Source organism: Macaca fascicularis, chromosome 7, assembly GCF_037993035.2.
Source record: "Macaca fascicularis isolate 582-1 chromosome 7, T2T-MFA8v1.1".
NCBI classification, from domain to species: domain Eukaryota; kingdom Metazoa; phylum Chordata; class Mammalia; order Primates; family Cercopithecidae; genus Macaca; species Macaca fascicularis.
The window spans coordinates 168,556,471-168,574,590 of NC_088381.1; the positions used below are offsets into that span (position 1 = coordinate 168,556,471).

The 18,120-nt window shown below is 48.8% G+C and overlaps 1 protein-coding gene across 5 annotated transcripts in view; it reads left to right on the top strand.

Moving 5' to 3' along the window:
- The window catches only part of WDR25 (WD repeat domain 25), a 152,110-nt gene that overhangs the window by 85,212 nt on the left and 48,778 nt on the right, over positions 1–18,120 (top strand). For all 5 annotated transcript variants that reach the window (XM_005562206.4, XM_005562209.4, XM_065518454.2 and 2 more), the window contains exon 3: positions 9,018–9,165. In XM_005562206.4, coding sequence (XP_005562263.1) covers positions 9,018–9,165 — 148 coding nt within the window. The remainder of the gene's footprint in view (positions 1–9,017; positions 9,166–18,120) is intronic.

Sequence of the window (18,120 nt, forward strand, 5' to 3'; positions counted from 1 at the left end):
TATATGCGTATCATGACCAAGTAGTATTTGTTCCGGGAAAGTAAGCTTGCCTTAACATTTGCAAATCAATGTAACTCAGCATTAATGATTGAACTATAATATTAATGATTAATTATGAAAGAAAAACCATATGAACATCTCAATAGATGCCAAAAGAGCTTTTGACAATATCCAACATTCATTAATGATTAAAAAAAAAAAACTGTTAGCAAACTAGAAATAGAAGAGAACTCCTTTGAACTGATAAGGGGTACCAACAAAACCATTAGCTCTAGTGTCGTTTATAACAGTGTAAGACTGACCACTTTCCCAGTGAGATCATGAATAGGCAAGGGTGTCACTCTCCCCGTAGTTATTTAGCATTCTGCTGGAGATTGCCAGTGTGATAAGACAAGATAAGAAAAGGATCCAGATTGGAAAGGAGGAAGTAAAACTGCCTTTATGTGCAGATAACATGATTATCTGTATACACTTCCAGGCTGTGCACAGTGGCTCATGCTGTAATCCAGCCTTTGGGAAGCTGTGGCAGAAGGATCATTTGAGGCCAGGAGTTTGAGACCAGCTTGGGCAACATAGTGAGACCCCAGCTCTACAAAAATAAAAATAAAAACAATTAGCTGGGTGACGTGTGTCTGCAGTCCCAGATCCTCGGAAGGCTGAGGTGGGAGGATTGCTTGAGCCCAGGAGTTCAAAGTTTTACAGTGAGCTATGATCGTACCACTTCACTCCAGCCTGGGTAACAGAGCGAGACCCTGACTCGGAAAGAAAAGAAAAGAAAATTCCCCTGTATCTATTTTAAAAAGCTTCTAGTACTAAAAAGTGAGTTTAGGAAGGTTGCAGAATCCAAGGTCAATATACAAAATTAATTGTATTTCTACATATGAGAAATGAACAATCTGAAAATAAAAGTTAATAACATTTATGATAGTGTCACACTATGAAATAATTAGAGATAAATTTGACAAGAGACATTCAAGATCCTTTCACTTAAAAAACCACAAACTGTTGCTTAGGAAAATTAAAGAAGACCTAAATAAATGGAGAGAGACATCTGTTCATGGATTGGGAGACTCAATATTATTAAGGTGTTTTCTCAAATGTTTTAGAATCAATACAATTCCAGCTGTAGAACACAAACATCATGGAGGATTCTCAAAGATTTGGCAAATGGACTGATCCCATCCGTTTGGTAAAGGGTTAGGCACTGGTTGCACAGGCTTGTGCTGAGCTGTGTGAGTTTGAGAATGGTCTCTGCAATTATTTTCTGGGGCAACAGGGACTGTCAAGAGGTGGGATGAGGCCAGGAGCCAGGCCTGACTAGGAGGGTCTCTGAGATAAGAGTGAGTAGGATAGGGCCACATGGGAGGCAAAGGTTCACCCAGAATTTTGACAGCTAGGTGATGGGGTTATGGATGACTCTTATTTTTGTTGTATTTTTCTGTTTTTTTTTTTTAGGGCAGAGCACACATATTTCCAATGAAATCAGAGAAGCAACAATCCTGTAGCTGTTTCCTATGGGATTTTGTTTTTGCACTTCTGTATAGTTTGAATAATTTACAAGAAGACTGTATTTTTTATAACCAAAAACAAAAGGCTGGCAGGCAGGAAGGACATGACCTGTGGCTAGATCAATACTTGTTCAGTCTTTGGAGACTGTGAGGAACTCTTGGTAGGGCCATGTCTTGGTAACAAGGACACAGAAACCGTGGTAAATACGGCACCAACAAGTGACTGCACCATATTTTACTTGTCATGTTCTTTTCAAATCTGTTACTTTTGTCGGACACAAAGAACGTCTCTAGTTAATACATGAAATCATCTTGGAACATTTGACAGAAGATTTAACTCCTTAATTCTATGAAGGCAGTTTGGGATCTCTAATTACTTAATTGAAAAAAGGCCCGCACTTCAGTCTGCTTCAATGTTGGGGAATTAATCTTTAAAACCTGACGGTGAACATTAAATTCAATTAAGGAGACCGACTGGCAAAGATTCTTCCCTCCTTCACCCTGGGTAGCTTTGAGAGGCAGCTGACTGGTCTGCATTGATTCAGATGCTATCATTGTCTGTGCATCTACTAGGAGAGCCAAGTGTGCATTTTTCACTTCAGGGGGAACTTATCAGGATTTACAGATTGATGGATCTTCCTTACATGTTTCCGTGGCTGATTCGGGAGTTCCCCTGGACAAGAATTCCAACATTCCCGTTTGCTGCTTTTGGCCTTGGATGTCATAGAGTTCAAGTTTTTTGTAATTTCTTCTTTCTTGCATGACTACCATGTTCTTTCTCCCCGCTCCCTCCTCTCCTCCTCTCCATCCTCTCCTCCTCTCCCTTCTCTTCTCCTCTGCCCGCTGCTCCTTCCTTTTTCCCTTCTCTTCTCCTCTCCCCCTTCCTCTCCCCTCTGCTCCTGCCTTTTTCCCTTCTCTTCTCCTCTCCCCCTTCCTCTCCCCCCTGCTCCTTCCTTTTTCCCTTCTCTTCTCCTCTCACCCCTTCCTCTCCCCTTGCTCCTTCCTTCCTTTTTCCCTTCTCTTCTCCTTCCCCTCCATTTCCCATCCTGTGTTTTTTTCTTTCCTCTCCCCACTTCCTCCATCACTTCTTCTCTCCCTTCCTTTTTTCTTCTTCTCTGCCTCCTCTCCCTCTTGTTAATTTAACTTTTTATTTTAAATATGAAGTGTTTTAAACATACTCAAAAGTCTAGAAGGTAAGATACCCATACACCTGCCACTGAGATTGTCAAATCCCCAGGTGTCTGTTCTCAGTTCTCAGCGGGCCCACCCGTCAGCATTTGACATGGTGACCAGTCTCTTTGTCAAAACACTCTCTTCTCTAGCCTTCCAGGACTCTCCTCTTCTGTTTTGTTTTGTTTTGTTTTTTTTCCTTCCACTTCACTGGCCTCTTCTTAGACTCCTTTCTGGTTTCTCCTTCTCCTCCCCTGGCTCCCAGCCTGTGAACTTTGGAGGTCTAGGGTTGAAATGTGGGACTCCTCTCTGTCCTGTCTGCATTGCTCCCTGGGAGAGCTCATCCTGCTCATGGCTGCAGCACCATTTCCACAATGGCATCCACAGCTCAACCTCTGCCCTGGACCTCTCTTTTGAACATCACACTGGTATGGGATGAGTCTTTATACTGTCTGCTCTCTGTCATTCAAAACTGAGCTCCAGGTGCTCCTTCCCTCAAACTTACCCCTTCTGCAGACTGACCCATCCCTGCAACTCCACCCCTTTCAGTGCTCGGTCCAGGAACTTCGAATATGCCCTGGGCTTTTCCCTTGTCCTCATATCTTACTTCCAGTCCAGGGAAATCCTGTTGGTTCTACCCTCCAAGGCAGGCAACTTCTCTATTGCCTCCCACTGGTCCCAACCATTTCCTCTCTCCCTGGATTCTTGCAGAAGCCTCCTGATCGTCTTCCTTCATCTCCCTTGCCCTTCATTCTCCTCCCTGCATGGCAGCTGGAGTGGTCCTATTGGAGTGGAACTGGCCCTCATTCCCTTCCATTCCACCTGCAGAACCCTGGGATGCGCCAACGGATTGTGGTTTTCCGACTTCGTCCCTTTCTTACCACCTCCCTGCCAATCCCAAGCCTTGTTCACTTCTCTAGCTGCAGTAGCCCTTCTTGCTGTTGCTTGGCCATGCCAGGCATACTCCTATCCCTGCCTGGAAGCTTCTTCTCTCAATTTCTGCATAGCTGACTTTCTCACCCCTTCAGGACTTCCTCCAAAGTCACCTCTTCAGAGAGGTCCTCCGTGGCCGCCATTTCAGCGCCTTTCCTTAGCCTTATAGAGCCCTTTCCTGATTACTTTTTAATACATCAGTCTTCACCACTGCCGTAAGGACTATGGATTTTTATTTGTTTAGTGTCTGTCTCCCTCACTAGAATATAAACTCTTTGAAGGCAGAGATTTTTGTCTTATTTGCTTCCTGTTGCACAATGCCTGGCTAATAGCAGGTCCTCAGGAAATCTTTGTTGAATGAATGAATAAATGAATGAGTTTCAGAGGAAACATTTGGGCATGTTTTCTTCAGAGCATTTCCATCTCTCCCTCTCCTCATCTCCCACACCCCATCTCATCACCCCAGTGCATTTCATCTCCCCTACCGCATCTCATCTCCCCTCTCCTCCCCATCTCCTCTCCCCTCCCCATCTTGTCTCCCCTCCCCATCTCCCCTCCCCTCCCCATCACATCTCCCCTACCCCATCTCACCTCCCCTCTCCATCTCATCTCCCCTACCCCATCTCATCTCCCCTCCCCACCTCATCTCCCCTCCCCATTCCATCTCCCCTCCCCATCCCATCTCCCCTATCTCATCTTCCCTACCCCATCTCATCTCATCTCCCCTCCCTATCTCATCTTCCCTACCCTATCTCATCTCCCCTCCCGCATCTCATCTCCCCTCCCCTCCCCATCTCATCTCCCCTACCCTGTCTGCTCTCCATTACCCCATCTCATCTCTCTCCTCATCTCATCTCCCCTCCCTGTTTCATCTCCCATAACCCATCTGTTCTCCCCTACCCCATCTCATCTCCCTCCTTATCTCAACTACCCTCCCCCTCTTATCTCCCTTCCCCATCTCATCTCCCCTCCCCATCTCCCCTCCCCTACCCCTCGCACCTCCTGCTCCCCATCTCATCTCTCCTCCCTATCTCATCTCCTTCCTCATCTCATCTCCCTCTTCATCTCATCTTCCCTCCGCATCTCATCTCCTGTCCCCCTCTCACCTCCCCTACCCCATCTCCCGTCCCCTCCCCCATCTCATCTCTCCTACCCCATCTCACCTCCCCTACCCCATCTCACCTCCCCTCCCCATCTCACCTCCCCTCCCCATCTCACCTCCCCCACCCCATCTCATTTCCCCCTCCCCATCTCATCTCTGCTACCCCATCTCATCTCCCTTCTCATCTCATCTCCCCTCCCCATCTCATCTCCTGTCCCCATCTCACCTCCCCTACCCCATCTATTCTCTGCTACCCCATCTCGCCTCCCCTCCCCATCTACTCTACCCCATTTCATCTCCCCTACCTCATCTCATCACCCCTCACCATCTCATCTCCCCTACCCCATCTCACCTCCTCTACCCCATCTCACCTCTTCTACCTTATCTTATCTCCCTTATACCATCTAACCTCCCCTCCTCATCTCATCTCACCTACCCCATCTCACTTCCCCTACCCAATCTACTCCCCCTACCCCATCTCATCTCTCCTACCCCATCTCACCTCCCTACCCCATCTCCCCTCCCATCCCCGATTTTATTTCCCCTACCTCTCTCCTCTCCCCTTCCCATCTCACCTCCCCTACTCCATCTCCTCTCCCCTACCCCATCTTATTTATCCAGCCCATCTTGCCTCCCCTACCCTATCTCACCTCCCCTACCCCATCTACTCTCCCCTACCCTATCTCACCTCCCCTACCCTATCTACTCTCCCCTACCCCATCACACCTTCCTTATCCCATCTCACCTCCCCTACCCCATCTCATCTCCCCTACCTCATCTCCTCTCCCCTCCCCATCTCATCCCCCCTACCGCATCTCATCTCCCCTACCCCATCACACCTTCCTTACCACATCTCACTTCCCCTACCCCATCTACTCTCCCCTACCCCATCTCACTCCCCTACCCCATCATACCTCCCTTACCCCATCATACCTCTCTTATGCCATCTCACTTCCCCTACCCCATCTCTCCTCCCCATCTCATCCCCTCACCCATCTCATCTCCCCTACCTCATCTCCCCTTCCCTCCCCATCTCATCCTCCCCTACCCCATCTCATGTCCCCTACTCCATCTCATCTCATCTCATCTCATCTCATCTCATCTCATCTCATCTCATCTCTTTTACCCCATCTGCTCTCCCTTATCCCATCTACTCTTTCCTACCCCATCTGCTCTCCCCTACCCCATCTCATCTCCTTTAGCCCATTTCATCTCCTCTACCCCATCTCACATCCCCTACTCCATCTCCTCTCCCCTACCCCATCTCATCTCCCCTGCCTTATCTGCTCTCCCCTACATGCTCCACCCTCTCTTTGGAAGAGCTGCTGTGTAGTGTTCATAGCTTTTTCCTCTAGCCTTGCCCCTCTCCCTCCCTTCCCAGGAGTGATGGCCCTCCTCATGCATGTTTTTATAGCCTGGCTACAGATTCACAAATAAATGAGATCTGGCTTTTTTTTTTTTTTTTTTTTTTTTTTGTACGTGTATTTTTAAAAACTGTGGCAGAATACACAGCATAAAATTGACCATCTTCACCCTTATTGAGCATACAGGTCAGTGGCATTAAGCACATTCACAGTGTTATGCAGCCTGCACCCCATCTGTCCACAGAACTCTTTATCTTGGAAAACTGAAACTCTGTCCCCGTTAAACAACTCCCCATTCCCCCTCCCCCAGCCCTGGCCACCACCATTCTACTTTCTATCTGTCTCTATGATTTTGACTATTCTGGCTACGTCATAGAAGTGCAGTTATATACTATTTGTCCTTATGTGTCTGGCTGATTTTACTTAGCATAATTTCTTCAAGTTTCATCCATGTTGTAGCAAGTGCCAAGGCTTCTTTCCATTCTAAGGCTGAATACTCTTCCACTGTATGGATAGAACACACTTTTACAATTCATTCATCTGTCCATAGACACTTGGATTGCTCCCCTCTTTTGGCTGTTATTAATAATGCTGCTATGAACATGGATGTACAGTATCTTTTTGAGACCCTGGTTTCAGCTTTGTGGGCATTTACCCAGAAGTGGAATGACTGGATCATGTCGTAATTCTGCATTTAATTTTTTGAGGAACCATCATCCTGTTTTTCACAGTGGCTGCACCATTTGACATGCCCACCAGCAGCGGACAAGGGTTCCAGTTTTTCCACATCCTTGTCAATGCTTGTTTTCTGTTTTTTGATAGCAGCCATCCTAATGGGTACGAGGTGGTGTTTCATGTAAAAACTTAAATGGCATTGTACTTCATATATGCAGCTTGACTTATGTATTTAATATTAACTTTTTACTGTTTAACCATGTGAACCCTGTAGATCTAGCTTATTTTACTATTTAAATAAAATTAAACTCATATTCGTACATAGTTTTGGAAGGCAGCAGTTCCCTGTGCCCCATCTCTCTCCCATGAATTCTCACTCCACTTTGAAGTCTTCTGGCTGTGTCGTGTTTCTAAATGTAAATACTGCTGTTTCTTGATTTTTTCAGTTTGAGACCCCAGCTATTGACCCTTAGTGAGGAAGAAAGAAACTGAGCTCTCTTCACATTTTTTGAAGGCTACTCTTGACCTTTTGTTTTCTTAAGTGTAGGCATTTACATAATCCCAGGAAACAAGGTTTCAGAGCTCTGATCCTTGCATTCTGAGAACATTCAGGACTTGGCAGGTTGAATTTTCTCATTTTTAATGAGAAGGTTATCCCTGGGATCAGGTTTGTAGAAGTGCATGGGTATACTTTGTTTGGGTTTTTCTCTTATTAAAGAAAATGAAGCTTGGTTTTCCTAATGGAACAGGTCTGGAATCCACGTTCAGCCATGTGCCAGCCATTATGCCATGTGCTGTGTAGCCATTACCTCCTCAGCCTTTACCACTGCCCTTGGGGTGACGCCCTTCTTATCCCCACTTCAGGGAGAGGGGGACTGAGGCCCAGAGAGGCAAAGCCACTCAGCCAAGGCCCGAGGCCTGCCAGCAGCCGTATCAGGTGGGAGGCCTTAGTTCTGACTCCCATGTGCTGGCTACAAGTGCTCCTCTGCTCGGGTTCAGCCTCTGAGCTACCTGGGTGGTAGGTGAGAGCATTGCCCTCATCCTGCAGTGACAAGAAGGTAGGGGACTAGCACTGCTGAGTACCTCTGTGTGTCAGGCCCTGGGCCTACCCTGACATATTCCGAATTCTGTGGCTGTTCCCCTGGGCTGCACGGTGTGTTTGGCGGCATTTGCTGGGAGAGCTGGTGGAAAGCTAAGCTCAGGGGCTCTCACGTGGTGTGGCCCTGGCTCTGGGAACATGCAGTTTTATACGTGATATCTTAGGTAATTTTTCAGAAGTCATTGAGTGTAACAGGGTTTTCTCCCACGAGCCTCATAACCTCATATCCTCATGGAAGGCCAGGGTGGGAAGGAGAGACAGCACCTTCTCTCCCCCAACAAAAGGACAGCTGCCCCTATGGCAGATATTTGTACTTTGACTGGTTGTAAATACGAGTGTGGCAGGTTCCTTTTTGGATCTCAGTCTTACAGCAGAACCATGAAAATAGCCTGGCCTTGGGCAGTGTCCGTGGCAGGACAGATGCCAGGGATGCAGGTGAGCCTGATAAGATGCCAGGGATGCAGGTGAGCCTGGGATAAGATGCTGGGGATGCAGGGGAGCCCAGGATAAGATGCCAGGGACGCAGGTGAAACTGGGATAGGGCTGTGAATGCTGAGGGCCCAGGACTCCCTCCTGGCCGCAGGGATGAAGCAGGTGGGAAGGGCTGGGTAGGTGACCGGCAGACACAGGAATGCTATTTTCTTTTTTTCTTTCCTTTTGAGAGAGTCTCACTGTGTCACCCAGGTTGGAGTGCAGTGGTGCAATCATGGTTCACTGCAACCTCTGCCTTCTGGGCTCAAGCAGTTCTCCTGCCTCAGCCTCCTGAGTAGTTGGGACTATAGGCATGTGCCACTACGCCCAACTAATTTTTTGTAGAGACAGGGTTTCACCATGTTGCCTGGGCTGGTCTCGAACTCTTGAGCTCAAGCAGTCTGCCCACCTTTGCCTCTCAAAGTGCTGGGACTACAGATGTGAGCTGCCGTACCCGTCCAGAATGCTGTTTTCTTAACCCCAGAAAAAATTTGGGGAAATGATCCTCCCAACTTACCAATCCCAAGCTTTTACATTTCTGCAATGAAAAGTTTAACATCTAGATATAGATTTGATGGTAAAATAATGGGAATCTAATTCCACCGAGACCTTTTTCTTTCTACAGAGGGGTGGAGCTTAGTCCTGTAGATCAGGCCCTTGTTGTGACGCCTGGTGCCGTCTGTGTTTGCCTGCAGGTATGGAACGCCGTGGACTCCGGGCACTGCCTGCAGACATACTCCCTGCACACAGAGGCAGTGCGGGCCGCCCGCTGGGCTCCCTGTGGCCGGCGCATCCTCAGCGGTGGCTTTGACTTCGCCCTGCACCTAACAGACCTTGAAACAGGTGCGTTTCTTATATCACCACCCTGAGGTGAGCTGGTAGCTCTCTCCCTGGGGAAGATTCTCTGGTGGGCATGCAGCCACAAGCTGTATACGGTTGTGTGGCAGAGGGAGAGGGGCCTCAGGGTGGGCTTGTGCTCAGTGAGAGGGCTTCCAGACTGCTTGCCCATTGGAACTGCGACTCCCCACAGAGGGTGGGCCTCTGCCAGCCAACACAGAGGACAGAGCCCCAAGGTTGTCTGAGCCCCAAGCCATGGGGCTGGATAAAGAGGTGGCTTTTTAATCTACTTCTGACATGCAATTTGTGCTGAAATAGATTTAACTTTATCACTGTGTCCTTTGGTTGGAATCAGGTTAGAATTCCTGTCAATTCATTATCGTTGAAAGGCTGTGAGAAATGATTCCAGCTCATAAGGAAAGTCTTCAAACGAGTTCTGCTTTAATGCCCACACTGAAAAGGCACTTGGGCAAGATGGATTCGTGCTGGGTAAATCCTGAGAGGGCTCTTGACAAGCAGGGTGAGAAGGAGAGAGAAGTCAGTGGAAGGAACTTTCCTTACTGAACGCTCCTGTGCAACAGGCACTGTCAACACCCACTGCAGCCATGGCCCCCAGTGGGCCCTGTCCGGGGTTTACAGTGAAGACAGCCAGGGAGTGGCAGAGCTGGGATTCACACCTCTGCCATCTGACTCCCTTCCTCTCTTTCTCCTTTCCCCTCCCCTCCCCTCCCCATCCTTCCCCTCCCCTCCCCTCCCCAACCCTCCCCTCTCCCCTCCCCTCTCCCCTCCCCTCCCCTACTCTCCCCTCCCCTCCCCTACTCTCCCCTCCCCTCCCCTCTCTGTTCTCTTTCTCTCTTTTCTTCCTTTCCTTTTTAAAAATGTTTTATCCCCCTCCATAAGCAGGATCCAGCTTCTTTCAGCACCACACTTCTTCCTCCCCAGAGCTCCTCCTAGGTCCTGTTTCTGCTGGGCTCCACTGCCAGGAGCCCAGGGAGAGGCCAGACTTCACACCAGTCCCTGGGGCTCCCCTTGAGCCCTCAGGCCAGCATCTTGCCTGCCTGGCCCTGCAGTGGTGGGGGCTCTGGGGCCTGCCTCTCCCAGGGTCTGGCAAGACGGAGATGATAACTTGCTGGTCCAACCCCTGCTGCTCATGCCCAGCAGCCCCGAGGAGACGCAGAGGGAAAATGGAGAGGGTGGTTTGTTTCCACCTTGCATGTGGGCGGCCGTGCAGCTCCTTGCATGCTCAGTAGGGGAGAGGACAATACTGATGGTCACAGGCCCCCTGCCAGGTGCTATAGGCTTTGCACACAGCATGTCTAATCTTTACTGCAGCTGCCGGCAGTGATTATTTCCATTTTAAAGGAGAGGAAACTGAGGCTTAGAGGGGCGAAGCGGCTTGCTCAGTGCCTCCCAGTGGTGCATAGCCAGCAGGGATTTGAAGCCATGTCTGTGCAACTGCAGATCCTGTGCCCTTCCCACCGTGCCATGTGTGTGGTGGTTTCTTCTCATGAAGCACTTCCCTGGTCTTGCTGATTCTCTTAATCCCTTGCAGAGTGGCCAGACTCAGGGAGTTTAATGCCACTTGTTGATGGTGATGACTGGGCTGATGATGGCAGCACTAACTACTGAGCACCCACTATGTGCTGGGCATTCTTCTGTAGCCTCTATAGAGCGTCTCATTTAGGCCCCGCTCACCTTTGAGACAGGCGCCATCAGAATCAGCTGTACACACGCTGGCCAGGGGCACAAACCAGCAAGTGGCAGAGCCAGGATGCACGCAGGTCTGCCAGGCCCCAAAGCCTGCTGCCTGACTGTTACACTGTTGTCTGCATGTCCCATAAGATATGCTTGATAGAGGAGACACAGCTGAACAAGACCCAGTGCCTACCCTGGAGAAGCTCCTGTCTGCTGGGGAAGACAGAAGTGCAGTCAATCCCAAATTGCAGTGATGTAGAAAGACACAGGAACTACAAGAACATCTAGCTTGGAAAATCAAGGAAGACTTCCTGGAGGAAGTGAAACCTGAGCTGAGCCACATATTAGGTGGACAGAGATTTAGGATGGAGGAGGTATGGTTGATGAGGAGGAAAGTAGGTTCTTGCAGATGGAACAAGGACAGGGTTGTCACAGGAACAGGGTTCCATGTAGTATGCATGGAAACCAAAGCAGGATGTAATATGGGGTCCTGGGACTGGAGGAGATGAGTCTGAGGAGTGCAGGAGGGGAAACCCCAGCCTGTGGGTCACATGAGCACATGTGGGTAGCACACTGCTCACAGAGTGACAAGCTCACTCACTCACACTGTTGGGTTACTCAAATCAAATTCATTTGATGGCATTGATGGGTTCACAGTGGCCCTTAAGCATTATTCTCTCAATCAACAGATGTTAAACAAATGCATGCAATTGTGTGTGTGGGTGGGTATGTGTGGATGTGTCTTGACAGGGGGTTCTGAAATTTTTAGACATTCAAAGAGGGTCCTCCTGCCTGACGAGTCAGGGACCACCATAGCAGGTGGCAGGCGGAGGCCATTGCTGAATTTGAAGCAGGCAAGAGTCAGGGCTCGATCTGTGCTTTGAGTAGACCTCCTTGGTAGCTCCCGCTGGTCCTGGGTGACCTATAGCCCCTGGTGGAGAGTTGGAGTGGGAGGTAGAATGCCTTGCTGAGACTGCGTTTGGAGAACAGCTTGTCTGGCCCCAGGCCCAATGTGCCCCTCTAGCTATGGTGTGTTGTGGGTAAAGAAAAGCATGGCCCTGCCCCCAGGGCATTGCCATCCAGTGGGGGAGGTGATTGAGGACTTCTTCACTCCATCCCTCTGCTAGGAATGGCGCTCACCACTGGGTTCATCTGTTGAAGGCCCAGTTTCATTCACTCTGCAGTTACTTACTGTGCACCCACTGCATGTAGGACTTGGTGCTGAGGCCACAGTGGAGAGTATGGTGGGTCCCTGCGAAAGAATGGTTGAGGGGTTTGGACCTCACCCTTGGGTAAGCTCCCCACACTCAGACAGGGCCTCTTCTGCTGAGGGTGGTTGGTTTCCATGTCCCTCTCCCTGGCTAGCATGGGAGCTCCATGAGGATGGGGTCCTGTCCCGGTGCTCTTTGTGTCTCTATCCTCTGGCCAGGGCTGGCTTGGAGCAGCTGCTCAGTGCCTGTGTGGGTAAGATGAGCTGAGTTGGTCCTTGCCAGGTCCTCCTACCTGGGCAGTGAAGCCCATCAGGGACTGCCAGGGCTCCACCTGTGTCTCCCCCTATGTCTCCTACCTCATCTGTGCACATCCCACCTCCAGCCCGGGTTTTGGTAAGTGCTCTCTTTAGCCACTGGGGTGGGCTCTGCAGCCCCTGTGGCTTTTGTCCCGCTTGGACTTACCTTGTCCTTTCTCTTCGCTGAGTCTGATCTCCCTTTTTACTGGATCTGCCTTTTTCCGCCCTTGGTGATTTGGCTTTTTCATTTCAATCTAATTAGAACTCCCTGCCAGGAGAAAGCAGTGCAGGGCGTTCTCACCGCAGCGCTTTGGGAATTAGTCACTTGGTGCCCATTGTCGTTAATGGGAATTTGGCGCCAAGGCCATTTATCCTGGTGTCCTCAATCAATACAGTTAAAAATCTGTGGATTCTAAAATGTCAATACCCGGCCTGAAATATGGAGGGCCAGCAACATTTTATCTCATTAATTTATAGTTCTGACAGGCTGTTGGCTTATAGAACAACCATGAATCAACACTTAAATAAAACCTGCTTGCAATTATTTTTGGTGCTCTTGTTTCAGTCTGTAATCTTCCTAACAAAACGTCTGTGGCACCTTAGGTTGAGGTGGCCTCAGGGAACGCTGGCTGACTCCACCAGGGCCCTGAGTGTCGCCTGTCTTATGAGTCAGCTGTGCCACACGCCAGCTCAGCCAGTCTCCTCAGAATCCCCCGTAGAGCTTGCTCAGTTCTAAGTGGTCCTGTCATGTTTATTGCAGACTCCAGGCCCTGAGGCAGGTGTCCCAGCCTGACCCTCGAGGATGCAGCTGTAGAGGCATGCAGGGCCTCTGTCCTTTACCTTTGTTGGCTGCAAAGTAGATTCCTCTTCCTGGAGCCCTGGGGCCCTGGCTGGGCAGGGAACCCTGTCCTCCTTCCTGTGCATGGGCCAGCTCTCCTGATGTGTGCTGGCTCATCTGAGCCATCTGTGCAGTGTTACCTGGTTCTACCTCCCAGATCCTGGAGGCAGCATGTGCAAGAGGGCACATGGACAGGGTAGAGGTGTTGGCTCTTCTGCCTCCCTGAGCCAGGCCTCTTCACCTGTTTCTACCACACCACCTAGTGCTGGGGCTGTTGAAGGAAGCAGCTGTGATAACACATTTAGGGCACTTTGCAGAATGCCTGGCGCGTGGTAGGTCCTCAGCAAGGAGCTCCTCTCCTCCTCTGTCACAGCCCATGGGGCCCTTGTTCTGCTAAGTTGTCCAGACGGTCCTTGTTGGCGGGCCATTTCCCCACATGGGGCCACTTTTTGATCATCATCCAGAAGCCCCTGCTCGTCCCCTCAGTGAGCTTACAGATGTGCCCTTGGTCCCATGCATGGGTCTTGGGGGCAGACTGGGAGGAGGCTTTGGGCCATCATGGGTTCTCCCAGCATCTCCTCCACATTTCCCTTCCTCCTGGTGATGGAACAACACACGCCCTTTATTAGGGCTCTCGAGTGAGTATGCAGACCCCCAGCCTGCCCAGCCTGACCCTCTCCAGAGCCCCAGGCACTCATCGCTACAGAAGGCCTATGGCCCTCTTCCTTCAGGTGCCATTGCCTACAGCTCTGCTGTCCCCAGCTTCTGACTGGCTCGTCCCGCCCTGGGGTCTCAGTGTCTTTTGGTGGGAGTCATGGTGTGTGGAAGTGAGCAGCCAACTGGGACTGGGCTCATAAATGACCATTTCTCCTTGCTTTCCAAGAGGTGTCTTCTGGTCTCTCCCTTGTTTTCAATCTATGACTGAGTGCTTCCATCACAGAAATGCTACAAGGAAAAAGAGAATGACAGGTTATCGAACCCTTGCTGTGGGCTGGGCCCTGGGCTGTGTGCCCTGGATTCCAACACGCTGCCTGGCCTGTGTGGAGCTGAAATGAGTGAGTGGATGGTAGACGCTTTGCTTATGTGACACGTTTAGTCTCCCCACTAGCCTGTGAGAGGAGTATTTTTATCCCCATTTCATGGACCCAGAAACTGAGGCTTAGAGTGGTCAGTGACTTTCTTGAGGCCTCCCAGCCAGAGGCGACAGAGCTGGGATCCAGTGCTGGCCTGTGACTAGTAGAGCTCCTGCTGTTGAGGCATGGTGTGGCATGCTCTCCCCACATCTGTTTCCCTGCTGTGAGCAAACAGGGAAACAACGGGGAACCCAACTTAACCTGACTTCTGGGGAGCCTGTTGGGCAGCAGCTGGCCACCTGCAGAAGATAACCTGTGGCCTCTGGGAAGAAGGAGTGCCCCAGACTGAGGGGGACTGATCCCTGTAATTAAGTGGTCCATGAAGGAAAGATGCCCCTCCAGCGATGGATGGCCACGCTCCAGTGGGATAAATGCTAGCCCTGACGACTTCAGACCACTTGGCATGGGAAGGGTGAGAAGTGTCCAAATGAAATCCATGGCAAAGAGCCCCAAGAGCTCCTGGGCTTCGGAGAAAGGGCCAGAGAAGGAGGCTTCTTGTTGTGCTAAGCCTTTGAGGTGGTGCTGGCTCCTGCCGGTCCTTGGAAGTGCCGCAGAGGGACCTGGGCTTCTCGGTTCTTTGGCCTTCTGGCACTGTGGCTGGAGTTTCCCTAGCATAGCTCAGGAGGACTTGATTAGGTATCCCTCAGGCACCCACAGACCTAGAGGAAGTAGAAGGAAGCTTGTGGGCACATTTACAAAGCATCTGATACTTATATGTACATGCTCCTTGAGTCCTAGGGATTGTTGCCACTGATCCAGAAGTGAAGGCTCAGAGGGGCTCCACAGCCTAGCGAGGTCTGAGCTGATGAGGGTTCCCTGGCTGCCACCCTTCAAGTGCCTCCTTGTCCAGTGAGCAGCCGCCTACTTTCTTGCCCACTTGTGAGTGGGTCTATTTTCCAAGGCCAGTCTCTGTTCCCACAAATATCCTTCCTTTCTCACTCTGAAAGTGCTTCTCCTCTGTCTGAATCTTGTTTTCTCTTTCTCTTTCCTTACTTCTTTGGAGTGAGAAGCTGACCCTAGTTACGGATATTAAATCAAATGTTATTAAACTTCATTACAACACCATGCCAGCCCTTAACTGCCACTTGGGAAAGTGCCTAGAGATCCTTCACATCTCCACAAACACAGCTCACGCCAGCCCCCAGACAAAGAAAAGATGGTTTCTAATCCAAATTCTTGTTTTGTTCATGACCGTGAGTGCGCAGTGGTGATGTCTGACGTGTGTGTGTTTGGTTGCAGCTGCATCACAGTTTGGTGCCCTTGTCAGGTAAGGCTGCCATTATTGACTGACTCTGGAGCCCAAACGTGGTTATGGCATGTTTGCTATTGGAATGGCGAGTTCTGAGTTTCAAAAAACCAACTTACTAGTAAAGCACTGGGATACACCTTGTTTGCAAGTTTAGAACTCTTGTTATTTTTTAAATTTTTGAACATTTGGTCTTGTCCAGAGAATTAAAAGCAGTGACTGACATTGGTCTGGGCAATGATTTTTCGGATAGGACTTAAAGCACAGGCAGCAAAAGCAAATATAGGCAAATAGAATTACATCAAACTAAAAAACTTCTGCACAGCAAAGGAAACAGTTAACAGAGTGAAGAGACAGCCCGTGGACTGGGAGAGAAAGTGTGCAAATCATACATCTGATGAGGGGCTAATATGGAAAATACATGAGGAACTTAAACAACTCAACAGCAAGAAGCCAAATAACCTGATTTTTAAAATGAGCAAAGGATCTGAACAGACTTTTCTCAAAGGAAAAGATATGAATGGCCAACAGGTACATGAAAAAATGCTCGACATCTGTAATCATCGGGGAAATGCAAATTAAAACCACAATGAGATATCACCTTAAACCTGTTGGAATGGCTATTTTCAAAAAGACAAATGATAGCAAGTGTTGTTGAGGATGTGGAGAAAAGGGAATCCTTGTATGATGTAAATGAATATGGCTATTTTGGAAAATAGTATGGAGGTTCTTCAAAAAACTAAAAATAGAATTACCGCATGATCCTGCAATCCCATTTCTGGGTGTATCTCCAAAGGAATTGAAATTGGTGTGTGGAAGGGATCTCTGCACCCCCATGTTCATTGCAGCACTGTTCACAGTAGCCAAGATATGGAAGCCACCTCGGTGTCTATCAGCAGATGAGTGGATGAAGAAAATGTGGTGAATATTCACAATGGAATACTCTACAGCCTTAAAAAAGAAGAGTGTTCTGTCATTTTTGACAATATGGGTGAACCTGGAAGACATTACAATAAGTGGGATAAGCAAAGGCACAGAAAGACAAATCTCACTTACAAGTGGAATCTAAAAAAGTTGATTTCCTAGAAGCGTTGAGTAGAACGGTGTTACCAGGGACTTGGGGGTAGGGGTGGATAGGGTAAGTGGAGATGTTGATGAAAGGGTATAAAGTTTCAGTTTGACTGAAGGAATAAGTTTTAATGATCTATTGTACTGCATGATGACCACAGTTAATAATGTGTATTTCATAACTGCTAATAGACTTTTAACATCCTAAAATAATAGACTTTTAACATCCTCTCCACAAAAAAATAAATTAGTGAGGTGATAGATATCTTAATTAGCTTGACTGAATCTTTCTATAATGTATATACAGATCAAAACATCACATTGTACCACCTATATATATATAATTATTATTTATCAATTAAAACTAATTTAAAATGAAACAAAAAAGAACGGGAAGGAAAGAGCAGGTGTAAGTACGTCATTAGAAGACAAATTTTCCAACTTGGTTAAAGTATAATGGAAAAAAGAAAGACAAATTTTAAAAAATGACTGCAACTACTACTATTTCTTCTGTTATTACTATTATTGCAGTGCTACAGCTACTGTTTATTGGGCCCTATCATTTGTCTGGGGCTTAGATCTCCTACATACATTATTTCTAATTCTCACAATCACCTTTTGTGATCCTGAGTCTACAGATGAGGATACCAGGGCTGGAGAGGATTGCTGGCTGATGCAGGGCCACAGCTGATAGGGAATGTTCAGATGCAGGCCCAGCTGGCTCTCAGGCCAGACCCTTCCCAGGCCTTTGCCCGGATTACCAAGATGGCCTCTGTTTCTGATGCACAGAGTTTGCTTTGAAAGTTAGTAAGCTTCTTTTCTCGTTAACTTTGAGTCAGGATGGTGAAATTTACAGCTGGCTGAATACTTCCCAGAGGATGAGTGTAACGATATTGATTTTAGCGAAATGAGTCATATGCCTACTGCCTGGGAACACAAGCTCAATTACCACAAGCCAACAGCATAAGCTTTCCCTTGTCAACATTTTTCCTACGTGTTTATGAGTCTGTGGATGTGAACAAAGCACTAGGAGAAGGAAAGGTCACGAATAACTGGCGGGGATGCAAGGTAGGGTGCCGAGACCTGGCCTTGAGATTAGACGGGGCCAGTCTCCGTCTCAGCGTGGCTGACTCATGTGGCTCTGGGCAAGTCTTTCACCTCGCTGAGCTTCCGTTTCCCTGGCTGTGAGAGATGGGTTAATTACACCTACCACCGAGGTTGCTGTGTGATGCGTGCAAGCTCCAGACAGGCCTGGAGGTAACAGGCTCCTGATAAATGTCGTTCCCCCTCCTTGACTGTGAATTGCTTTGCCAGGTCTGCCTCTGGGCTCCCTGGAGAGGGGGACATGAGCTTCTCTTTTCTCTCCTGGAGACCCATACTTGGGTTTCATGTGACCTGGATCAAATACCTATTATGTGCCAGGAACTAGACTGGGAGTCATTCATGCTGAATGGAAGAGGAGGGCCCTCACGGG